At 46.5% G+C, this 12545-nt stretch overlaps 2 protein-coding genes across 3 annotated transcripts in view; one reads left to right on the top strand and one right to left on the bottom strand.

The window, feature by feature from the left end:
* Positions 1-6779, top strand: part of LOC140428291 (AP-1 complex subunit gamma-1-like) — a 263950-nt gene extending 257171 nt beyond the window's left edge. The window contains exon 23 of the mRNA XM_072514604.1: positions 6050-6779. Coding sequence (XP_072370705.1) covers positions 6050-6082 — 33 coding nt within the window. The 3' untranslated portion in view covers positions 6083-6779. The remainder of the gene's footprint in view (positions 1-6049) is intronic.
* Positions 4668-12545, bottom strand: part of LOC140428290 (cas scaffolding protein family member 4-like) — a 132856-nt gene continuing 124978 nt past the window's right edge. For both annotated transcript variants that reach the window (XM_072514601.1, XM_072514602.1), the window contains exon 7: positions 4668-5662. In XM_072514601.1, the coding sequence (XP_072370702.1) occupies positions 5237-5662 (426 nt within the window). In that variant the 3' untranslated portion in view covers positions 4668-5236. The remainder of the gene's footprint in view (positions 5663-12545) is intronic.

Raw genomic sequence — 12545 nt, 5'->3', positions numbered from 1 at the left:
CCAGAGATATCTCACATCATTCTCCTACACAGAGATATCTCACATCGTTCTCCTACCTAGAGATATCACATTGTTCTTCTACCCAGAGATATCGCACATCGTTCTCCTACCCAGTGATATCTCACATCATTCTACTACCCAGTGATATCTCGCATTGTTCTCCTACCCAGAGATATCTCACATCATTCTCCTACCCAGAGATATCTCACATCATTCTCCTACCCAGTAATATCGCGCATCATTCTCCTACCCAGTGATATCTCACATCATTCTCCTACCCAGAGATATCTCACATCATTCTCCTACCCAGAGATATCTCACATCATTCTCCTACCCAGAGATATCTCACATCATTCTCCTACCCAGAGAAATCTCACATAATTCTCCTACCCAGAGATATCTCACATCATTCTCCTACCCAGAGATTTTGCATTGTTCTCCTACCCAGAGATATCTCACATCATTCTCCTACCCAGAGATATCTCACATCATTCTACTACCCAGTAATATATCGCATCATTCTCCTACCCAGAGATATCTCACATCATTCTTATTTCATTTTAATTTCATTTTCATTTTATTTTCATACCCAGAGATATCTCACATCATTCTCCTACCCAGTGATATCTTGCATCATTCTCCTATTCAGTGATATCTCTCATCATTCTCCTATCCAGAAATATCTCACATCGTTCCCCTACCCAGAGATATCTCACACCATTCTCCTACCCAGTGACATCTCGCATCATTCTCCTACCCAGAGATATCTCACTTTGTTCTCCTAACCAGAGATATGTCACATCATTCTCCTACCCAGAGATATCTCACACCATTCTCCTACCCAGTGATTTCTCACATCATTCTCCTATCCAGAGATATCTCACATCGTTCTCCTACCCAGAGATACCTCACACCATTCTCCTTCCAAATTACAACTTCTTTATGCCTTATGCAAGCAATTTTTAAAAAATGCATATACTGTAAAAATATTACAATTCAAACTCCCAATAGTACAGAACAGAGAGTAACTTAATTTGGAGATGTGGAGAGTGATATCACAGAGACAGGGTAGAACTGATGAGAAATCAGAATTGCAAAGAAAAAGTGGATGCGTGGAAAATTTTGCCAACTGATTGGATGCACATAATCATGTCTTAAACATGGAAACAAAAAAAACAGAGGCCAAGGAAAGGGAAAGATTACTGGGGGAGATTTTAAGGGTGGATAGGGAATTTGCAGAGACCCCGGAGGAGGAATTGTACAGGGAGAGGAGACGACTCCAGACGGAATTTGACCTTCTGACCACCAGAAAGGCGGAGGTACTGTGGAGGAAGGCACAGGGGAGGAGGTATGAATATGGGGAAAAGGCGAGTCGCCTGTTGGCTCATCAATTGCGAAAGAGGGCAGCAGCGAGGGAAATAGGAGGAATTAGAGACGAAAGGGGAGACACGGTGCGAAGGGCAGGAAAGATAAATGAGGTGTTCAAGACCTTCTATGAGGAACTGTATAGGTCTCAACCCCCAGAGGGAGAGGAGGGGATGCGGCAGTTCCTGGACCAATTGAGGTTCCCGAAAGTGGAGGAGCGGGGGGTGGTAGGCCTGGGGGCACCGATTGGGGTGGACGAGGTTATTAAGGGACTGGGAAGCATGCAAACAGGGAAGGCCCCAGGACCAGACGGGTTCCCGGTGGAGTATTACAGAAAATATGTGGACTTGTTGGCCCCGTTGATGGTGAGGACGTTCAATGAGGCCAGGAAAGGGGGGACTCTACCCCCGACGATGTCGGAGGCGACGATATCGTTAATTTTGAAGAGGGATAAAGATCCGTTGCAGTGCGGGTCCTATAGACCCATTTCATTGTTGAACGTGGACGCCAAATTGTTGGCAAAGGTACTGGCATCGAGGATAGAGGACTGTGTCCCGGGGGTGGTGCACGAAGACCAGACAGGGTTCGTAAAAGGGAGACAACTGAATGTTAACGTGCGACGACTATTAGGGGTGATAATGATGCCCCCAGTGGAGGGGGAGGCAGAGATAGTGGCGGCAATGGACGCAGAGAAGGCATTTGATAGGGTGGAGTGGGAGTATTTATGGGAAGTGTTAAGGAGGTTTGGGTTTGGGAACGGGTTTATTAGCTGGGTTAGACTTCTTTATGGGGCTCCAACGGCAAGCGTAGTTACAGGTCGACATAGATCGGAGTATTTCCGACTATATAGGGGAACAAGACAGGGATGCCCGCTGTCTCCATTGTTGTTCGCGTTGGCAATTGAACCTCTGGCCATGGCGTTGAGAGACTCCAGGAAATGGAGAGGGGTGATTAGAGGGGGAGAAGAACACCGAGTCTCGTTATATGCGGATGACCTATTGTTATACGTGTCGGACCCAGCGGGGGGAATGATAGAGGTTATGCGAATTTTGAGGGGGTTCGGGGATTTCTCGGGGTATAGGCTAAACATGGGGAAGAGTGAATTATTTGTGATACATCCAGGGGACCAGAGTAGAGAGATAGAAGGCTTGCCTCTAAGGAAAGTGGAAAGAAACTTCCGATACCTGGGGATTCAGATCGCTAGGAGCTGGGGAACCTTGCACAGACTTAATCTGACACGGTTGGTAGAACAAATGGAGGAGGACTTCAAGAGGTGGGACATGCAGCCTCTATCGCTGGCGGGCAGGGTGCAAGCAATTAAGATGATGGTCCTCCCGAGGTTCTTATTTGTATTTCAATGTCTCCCTATCCTAATCACTAAGACCTTTTTTAATAAAATAGACAGGAGCATCACGAGCTTCGTGTGGGCAGGGAAAGTTCCGAGAGTAAGGAGGGGGTTCCTTCAGCGTAGTAGGGACAGAGGAGGATTGGCACTACCGAACTTGGGCGATTACTATTGGGCCGCCAATGTGGCAATGATACGTAAATGGATGATGGAGGGTGAGGGAGCGGCGTGGGAAAGACTGGAGAGAAAGTCCTGTAAAGGGACGAGTTTAGAGGCGCTGGTGACGGCGCCGCTACCGATCTCACCTAAAAAGTTTACCACGAACCCGGTGGTGGCGGCAACATTAAATATCTGGGGACAGTGGAGGCGACAGAGAGGGGTGCGGGGAGCCCTGGTGGGGTCCCCAATCAGGAACAACCATAGGTTCGCCCCAGGAAGAATGGATGGAGGATTTCAGAGCTGGTTCCAGTTGGGAATTAGGAGGGTGGGAGATTTATTTATAGATGGGACTTTTGCGAGCTTGGGAGCATTGGAGGAAAAGTATAAGTTGCCCCGGGGAAATTTCTTGAGATATATGCAGGTGAGGGCATTTACTAGACAACAGGTGAGGGAATTTCCATTGCTCCCGACACAGGGGATACAGGACAGGGTGCTTTCAGGGGTGTGGGTCGGAGAGGGCAAGGTGTCAGAGATTTACCGAGAGATGAGGGAAGAGGGGGAGGAGTCGGTGGGCGAACTAAAAGGAAAGTGGGAAGAAGAACTAGGGGAGGAGATAGAGGAGGGTATGTGGGCTGATGCCCTAAGCAGGGTAAATTCCTCTTCCTCATGCGCCAGGCTTAGCCTGATTCAATTTAAGGTGCTACATAGAGCACACATAACGGGAGCAAGATTGAGCAGGTTCTTTGGAGTGGAGGACAAATGTGGGAGGTGTGGCGGGAACCCGGCAAACCACGCACATATGTTTTGGGCATGCCCGGCACTGGAAGGGTATTGGAAGGGAGTGACGGGAGTGATTTCGCGGGTGGTGAAGGCCCGGGTCAAACCAGGCTGGGGGTTAGCTCTATTTGGAGTTGCGGAAGAGCCGGGAGTGCAGGAGGCGAAAGAGGCCGACGTTGTGGCCTTTGCGTCCCTAGTAGCCCGGCGCAGGATCCTACTCATGTGGAAGGAGGCGAAACCCCCCGGACTGGAGGCCTGGGTAAATGATATGGCGGGGTTCATTAAACTGGAGCAGATAAAGTTTGCCCTGAGAGGATCGGCTCAAGGGTTCACCAGGCGGTGGCAGCCATTTCTCGACTACCTAGGGGAACGTTAGAGGGAAGACAGATGACCAGCAGCAGCAACCCAGGGGGAGGGGGGGGGGGGGGAGGGGGGGTTTAGTTTAGGTCAAAGATAAAGGGGTTTTGTTACTTGTGTACTGTTTAAAATTTCTGTATTGTTATTGTTGCGTTTGCTTTGTAAGAGGGGAAAAATTGTTGTTTGGGAAAAAATTTTCAATAAAACATTTATAAAAAAAAAAACATGGAAACAAAAAATGAAGCTTGAAGTCACAGCTTGTCTCTGACATAGATCCCTCCACACACTACCTTCGAACACCAATTGCTGTCACCTCACATGCAGGCTGAGTTGCTGTTATCTCTCTCTCACCACATTGCCACCAAAGCCTGTACAAACACAGGGAAGGCCCAGTTCTGACTCCGTCCTATTAGACGCCATCTCTCCATCTCTCGACTAACAATGCATGTCACCCGCTGCTTGCCCCAGCTCCAATTCTCACTGCTCTGTCCTCAAATCAATTTTTAAAAATGCATTCTCTGGTTATTTTTGATGGACCCCTTGGAAGTGGGTAACCCTGGATAAGAACCCCTGCTTCTGTATTTTACACCACTTTGTAACTCTAATTTTGAGATATTCCCCAGTGTAGATTTCGCTTCTGTGGGTCAAAGCACTGAGACTGCAGTTTGCTCGCAACATTTATTATTGGTTTTTAAAACTTTGATAAAGCTGTTCTTTTTCGGCTAACCTTAGCTTTTATAGGACTATTAAACAGTCCAAACTCAAACATTGGTGGTGTGAGAAGAGGGGATGTATCTGAATTCTGATACTGCAGGTTTATGATGAATTACACATAAGTGATGTGCAATGGAGATGCCCCAGCAATGAAGTGCCTCTTACACAATATCTACCCCCTTTAATAAATACTGGCTATTTCATCATTCAACTAAACTGAACAATGTGGCAAATCTCTTTAACACTAATGCACAGAAACAAAGTGCTAATTGGTTGAAAATCCAACTTGTAGCTTCTCTCCGAGGTCAGCGTGTTATTGGGTAAAAGGGGGCAGACATGTTTATTCTTACATCTCGATCCCAGTTGACCTTACCATGACCTTCTCAAATATAAAACTGGCTGAACTCAAATGGCAAAGAGATAAAGACGGATTACCTAGACAACTGCAAATATCTTTCTTAAAGTGAATTTTAGTTGCAAGAAGAAATAGATCTCCCATTTCATCAGCTTTCTGCTCCCCTAGGAGGCAGTGGCCTGTTCTAGTAGGAGCCTGAGCTGCTCTGCCTGTTGGGATAGCTCTGCCATCTGATCCTTCATCTCTTGCAAGGCCATTGGGTTTGGCTGCATCACAGCATTCTTAGTTGCCACGGCAAACTCTTTCATCCTTCCACAAAACTGGTTGCTCCTACTGACCACCTCTTTGTGAACCGCCTTCTGCCCTGTCTCCCGGTACAGCATATCCACCAGTTTCTGGCCGATCATTATCACCACCTTGCTGCTTTTGATTAAAACATCCCCGGACTGGTTTGCGTCAATGTTGTCGGTGAACGAGATGATGGCCTTTTGCAGGGCGGTGAAGAACATTTTGCATTGTTCAAAGCTGGCGGTCGAGGGTTGGGTCTCCTTCGGACTCACTTTAGTGCTGCCGTTGCCTGATTTTCGAATCTGGACAAGAGCAAAATTAAGTTAAGGACATCTCAAACTGCTGTGCGGCCAACAAGATACTTTTGAAGGTTTCTCACTGTTGTAATGTATTAAACTGGCACACGGCAAACTCTCACAAACAGCAATGAAGGAAAAGAAAGAAAGACTTGCATTTACATATCACTTTTCGATAACCACAGGACATCTCAAAGTGCTTTGCAACCAATGAACAGTGTAGTCACTGTTGCGAGGTAAATAAACACTGCAGCCAATTTGCACACAGCTAACTCTCACATCCAGCAATGTGATAAAGATCAGATAATCTGTTTTAGTTGTTTGATTGAGGGATAATTATTGGTTGGGACAGCCCTGATCTTCTTCAAAATAATGACATGGGATTTGTTTCAGACACACCCGGGCAGGCCATTTCATCTCATCTGAGAGACTCCAGCAATGCAGCACTCCCTCAGTGCTCCCTCGATTTTTGTGCCCAAATCCTGAAGCAAGACTCGAACCCAGAACCTTGTGGCGCTGAAGCCAGTGTGCTACCAACTCCCGGGCACAACTCCACTGCTCTTCCTGAATAGTGCTTCAGGATCATCGGCATCACTTGAGAGGGTAGACGAGGCCTTGTCTCATCCAAAAGACCTTCAACAGTGCAGCATTCCCTCAAAATCCACAGGCATTTGCAGCCTGAATTTGCAGCTCACATCTCTGACGTTCGACCTGAAAACACAACCTCTCTCTCTCTCCCTTTGCCAGTTTCCTACCTTGGACCAAGAGGCTGTTGATGAGTCTCGAGAGCCCATTACCAGACAGTTAATGCTCTCCCTGGCCAATAAATGGCTAATCCAGCCAGATTCAATGCTGGATTACTGCTTCTGGCACAGTCCGGGATCAGCACTCCCATTTCACCCTGATGTCCTGACCCAAAAGAGAAAATTACAGCTCCAGGGTCCCAGGTTCGATTCCTGGCTTGGGTCACTGTCTGTGCGGAGTCTGCACGTTCTCCCCGTGTGTGCGTGGGTTTCCTCCGGGTGCTCCGGTTTCCCCCCACAGTCCAAAGATGTGCAGGTTAGATGGATTGGCCATGATAAATTGTCCCTCGTGTCCAAAAAGGATAGGTGGAGTTACTGGGTACGGGGATAGGGTGGAGGCATGGGTTTAAGTAGGGTGCTCTTTCCAAGGGCCGGTGCAGACTCGATGGGCTGAATGGGCTCCTTCTGCACTGTAAATTCTACGGTAGTACTTCCTTCTATGGAAGGAAGGCAAAAAGGAAAAATGATATCAATTAAATTAACAAAAGAAATATTGATGTATTCTATAGTCAACAATGAAAATGTGAGGATTTGGAGATGACCACTAAGGGAAGAATGGGTGTGCAATCAACTATACAATCTGTACAGATTTTTCTCCTTTTTCACCCTCCCCCCACCCCTTCAAATAATTGGTCAAGTTAACGAGGCTTCAGACGAGTCTGTTAGTTGGGTATGCCCAAAAGTGGCAGCTCCGCCCATTCAAAAATCTGCCAAAACAGCTACAAGTGCAGGAAACCTTTTATGACCTGCCTGGATCCTATTGGCTGGGGACAATTGGTTACCCCATGGTATTTTATGGTCCAATCTAAAACAATATAATAAAGGAAATTAACTCAGGGACAAATTAAAAGGGGCCTCTCCTGGTAGGGGCACTGCCCAAAAATAACACAAAACAGAACGGAAACTTAACATTAAATCATAAGGTGCGAATTTTGCTGGAGTGGCGGTCGGCATCACCACCGGGGTAGTGGCTTGGTTGGGTGACCTGTACGACTTCCTGCGGTTAGAGAAGATAAAGTATGATTAACGGGCTCAGCAGGGGAGTTTGCGAAAAGGTGGGGGATGTTTGTGACCGTGTTTGAGGGGGTGTTCGTCGTGGGGGGAGGGGGGGATGAAAAAGTGGGAAAATCTGTACAGATTGTATAGTTGATTGTTGGGAAGTATGTTTCCCGGGGTGTTTATTTGCTGCAACCTGTTTTGATGCATGTTTGTAATAAAATCCATTTTAAAAAAAACATTATATCATAATGTAAAAAGAGGAGTTGATAAAGCAATCCAACCCAAGCGGTGCCTGCAGGGCACAGAAGGCCTCGAGAGTGCCTGTGGACACCACATTCTCCCTCACCAGGGACACCTTGCCTTGAGTAAAGCCGCGGAGGAGAGGCAGGCGGTCCGGTCAGGCAACCCCGTCGGTCGCCCACTGCCTTGACCTGTTAATGGTGAGTTTGGTTACCTCATGGTTCTTGTGGAATATGAGCTCCCCCCAATGAGTGTTTGGGGGGGGCGGCAATCACTAGCAGTTGCAGCTGTATCGATAGAGCTGGCCAGTGGTACATATTGTGATAAATAAAGTTACTTTTTGTTTGACTCTACAAACTCGTGCTGGATTCTTCACAAAGAAAAACGACAGCCGCCATCTTGGGTTGAATGCATTACGGTTCTAGGGCAGCACAGGAGGCAAGATTGTGCAGGGTTACTGGGAGAAGGCGGGGGAATGACATTGGCTTAGTTGCTCATTTGGAGAGCAGGTGCCGATAGGAAGAACCAAATGGCCTCCTTCTGCACTGTGACAATTCTGCGATTCTGCAATATAGTTAAGCGTGAGGTGGTACGTTTTTGGAAGAACAATACACATACTCTTGAGAAAAATCCACATACTCTTTAGAAAGCAAGTGCCTAAATGGGGTAGACGCGCAGATACACTGGGGTCACAAATACACAGGTTAATAAAGCCATTAAAAAACTACTGGGTTTCATTTGTAGAGGGATTGAAATGAAAAGCAGAGAAGTTATGTTAAACTTGTAAAGAAACATGGTTAAATCACAAATGTAATTCTGTGCAGAGTTCTGATCTCCATTTTACCAAAAGAATATAGAGGTGCTGGAGAAGGTGCAAGAAGCATTTACGAGATCAGTGATGTATTAAGTAAGTTGGTTCAACGTTGACTGCAACTGGATGCTCTGAAACTAGAAACAGGCTTCTGACACAGGAGATGATCCAACACTGTTTTATTGAACTTCCTGATTGCTGTACATAGTCTGCTGTGAGTTGACACTCTGTCAATCTAACTGATAACCTCCTACTGGCTTGACCAGACTAACTCTCTCCCTCATGGTGATAGTGCTCACTGGCTTGTGCACTCTTACTATCTCAGTAGCTGTGTCCTGTAGAGAGAGAGAGAGTCTTAATGCCCCGTGTGCTTTATAGTGGTGGTGTCCTGTCTGGTGATTGGTTGTTATGTGTCGTGTGTGATCATTGGTTATCCTGTGTGTCAATCACTGCCTGTCTGCATCTCATTATATACATGAGTGGATATTATGACAATCAGAACACGGGACATACTTCTGAGGAAAAGTTGAAGGAGCTAGGGCTCTTCTCTCTGGAAAAGAGAAGACTGAAGATGACCTCATCTTTAACATTATGAAAGATTTTGTTAGAGACAGAGAAGCTGCTTTTACTTGCGGGCAAGTCCAGAAACAGGATTCACCAATACCAGATGGTCACCAGTTTAGCTCAGTTGGCTAGACAGCTGGTTCATGGTGCCAAGCGAGGCCACCAGCATGGGTTCAATTCCTGTACCGCCTGAGCTTATTCATTAAGGCCCTGTCTTCTCAACATTGTCCCTTGCCTGAGGTACGGTGATCCTCAGGTTAAGTCACCACCAGTCAGCTCTCCCTCTCGAAGGGGAAAGCAGCCTTTGGTCATCTGGGACTATGGCGACTTTATTTACTTTAGTCACTAATAAATCCAAGAGGGAATTCTAACCTCTTACTCGGTGCTTAGAATGTGGAAGTGGCAGCAATATGGCACAGTTGAAGTGAATAGCATAGATACATTTCAGGGAAAGGTGGATACAGAAAGATGGAGAAAGGAATAAAAGGATGGTGTCAGATGAAGAGGGGCACAGTAATGCTTTGTGTGGAAACAAGAGAAAAATGTGGGGCAGGAATCTCTGTTAGCTGATTCTGAAATCAGGAAACGCAATTGAGTGGAGAATGGGTTCCAACGGCAAAATCGTGGCAGGCGTCGAATTGACGGCAAATGACAATTCTCCGTCACCTCGACAGCTACATCAATGCGGTCTGGAACGCACGTACAGTAATCACCGTTTGCTTATGATTAGTGGGCCCGACCCAGTATTCTCCAGGGCCTCCGCGATGCTCCACCACCGATGGGCCGAATTCCTGACGGCGCGGTTCACTTGTGCTTTTAAAGATCGTGAAACCGGCGTCGTGGCTGCTGAGGGAGAGAGAGGGAGTACGGGTGGGAAGGTGCAGGTGGGAAGAAACAGGGGCAGATGAAGAAATAGCCTTAATCCTCGCGACAAGGTCGGGGATTTTGGCTGGGGTTTGCGGACGTCATGTCCACGGTGTTAAAAACAAGGGCGGCGCAGGGCCCAGAGGTGGCGATTTTCGGGGTGTCAGAAGATCCGGGAATCCAGGAGGAGAAAGAGGCAGACGTTCTGGCCTTTGCTTCCCTGGTAGCCCAGAGATGGATACTATTAGCATGAAGGGTGGTCAATAGGACTTTGAACTAAAGATTGGGGGGGAAGGGAAAGTCAGGGAACCAAGAGGTGAAGTAATCAGCGGGGAGCGTAGCTGCTTAGGAATACAAAAAAACACGAACAGACAAAACTCAAGAGTGGTTACGATTGTCCCCATCCCACAAAATATGACACAGTGTATGGAAAGGCTCAGTAAACCAAGGTCCACCACACTAAGAAAACAAAAAGGGACGGTCAATAGAGAATTAAAGGTGCTATATTTAAATGCGCGCAGTGTACGGAACAAGGTAGATGAGCTTGTGGCCCAGATTGTGACTGGTAGGTATGATGTGGTAGGCATCACAGAGACATGGTTGCAGGGGGTTCAGGACTGGCATTTAAACATCCAGGGATTCACAACCTATCGAAAAGACAGAGAGGTGGGCAGAGGGGGCGGGGTTGCCTTGTTAATTAGGAATGAAATTAAATCAATAGCACTAAACGACATAGGGTCAGATGATGTGGAGTCTGTGTAGGTAGAGTTGAGGAACCACAAAGGCAAAAAAACCATAATGGGAGTTATGTACAGGCCTCCTAACAGTGGTCAGCACCAGGGTCACAAAATGCACCACAAAATAGAAAGTGCATGTCAGAAAGGCAAGGTCACAGTGATCATGGGGGACTTTAATATGCAGATGGACTGGGTAAAAAATACTGCCAGTGGACCCAAGGAAAGGGAATTCATTGAATGTTGAAAGGAGGGCTTTTTGGAACAGCTTGTGATGGAGCCCAAGAGGGAACAGGCCATTCTGGACTTAGTGTTATGTAATGAGCCAGACTTGATTAAAGATCTTAAAGTAAGGGAGCACTTAGGAGGCAGTGATCATAATATGGTCGAATTCAATCTCCAATTTGAGAGAAAGAAGGTAGAATCAGATGTAAAGGTGTTACAGTTAAATAAAGGTAACTACAGGGGCATGAGGGAGGAACTGACAAAAATCGACTAGGAGCAGAGCCTAGTGGGAAAGACAGTAGAACAGCAATGGCAGGAGTTTCTGGGAGTTATTGAGGACACAGGACAGAGGTTCATCCCAAAGAAAAGAAAGGTTATCTGAGGGGGGATTAGGCAGCCATGGCTGACAAAGGAAGTTAGGGAATGCATCAAAGCAAAAGAGAAAGCCTATAATGTGGCAAAGAGTAGTGGGAAGTCAGAAGATTGGGAAGGCTACAAAAACAAACAGAGGATAACAAAGAGAGAGATAAGGAAAGAGAGGATCAAATTTGAAGGTAGGCTAGCCAGTAACATTAGGAATGATAGTAAAAGTTTCTTTAAATACATTAAAAACAAACGGGAGGCAAAAGTTGACATTGGGCCGCTCCAAAATAACGCTGGTAATTTTGTGATGGGAGACAAGGAAATAGCTGAGGAACTGAATAAGTACTTTGCGTCAGTCTTCACAGTAGAAGACATGAGTAATATCCCAACAATTCCGGAGAGTCAGGGGGCAGAGTTGAATATGGTAGCCATCACAAAGGAGAAAGTGCTAGAGAAACTAAGAGGTCTAAAAATTGATAAATCTCCGGGCCCAGATGGGCTACATCCTAGAGTTCTAAAGGAGATAGCTGAAGAAATAGTGGGACCGTTATTTATGATCTTTCAAAAGTCACTGGAGTCAGGGAAAGTCCCAGAGGATTGGAAAATCGCAGTTGTAACCCCCCTGTTCAAGAAGGGAACAAGGAAAAAGATGGAAAATTATAGGCCAATTAGCCTAACCTCGGTTGTTGGCAAGATTCTAGAATCCATTGTTAAGGATGAGATTTCTAAATTCTTGGAAGTGCAGGGTCGGATTAGGACAAGTCAGCATGGATTTAGTAAGGGGAGGTCGTGCCTGACAAACCTGTTAGAGTTCTTTGAAGAGATAACAAATAGGTTAGACCAAGGAGAGCCAATGGATGTTATCTATCTTGACTTCCAAAAGGCCTTTGATAAGGTGCCTCACGGGAGACTGCTGAGTAAAATAAGGGCCCATGGTATTCGAGGCAAGGTACTAACATGGATTGACGATTGGCTGTCAGGCAGAAGGCAGAGAGTTGGGATAAAAGGTTCTTTTTCGGAATGGCAACCGGTGACGAGTGGTGTCCCGCAGGGTTCAGTGTTGGGGCCACACCTGTTCTCTTTATATATTAACGATCTAGATGACGGGACTGGGGGCATTCTGGCTAAGTTTGCCGATGATACAAAGATAGGTGGAGGGACAGGTAGTATGGAGGAGGTGGGGAGGCTGCAGAAAGATTTAGACAGTTTAGGAGAGTGGTCCAAGAAATGGCTGATGAAATTCAACGTGGGCAAGTGCGAAGTCTTGCACTTTGGAAAAAAGAATA

This window comes from Scyliorhinus torazame, chromosome 8 (assembly GCF_047496885.1).
Source record: "Scyliorhinus torazame isolate Kashiwa2021f chromosome 8, sScyTor2.1, whole genome shotgun sequence".
NCBI lineage: Eukaryota > Metazoa > Chordata > Chondrichthyes > Carcharhiniformes > Scyliorhinidae > Scyliorhinus > Scyliorhinus torazame.
This window is presented reverse-complemented; position numbering and strand designations above follow the sequence as displayed.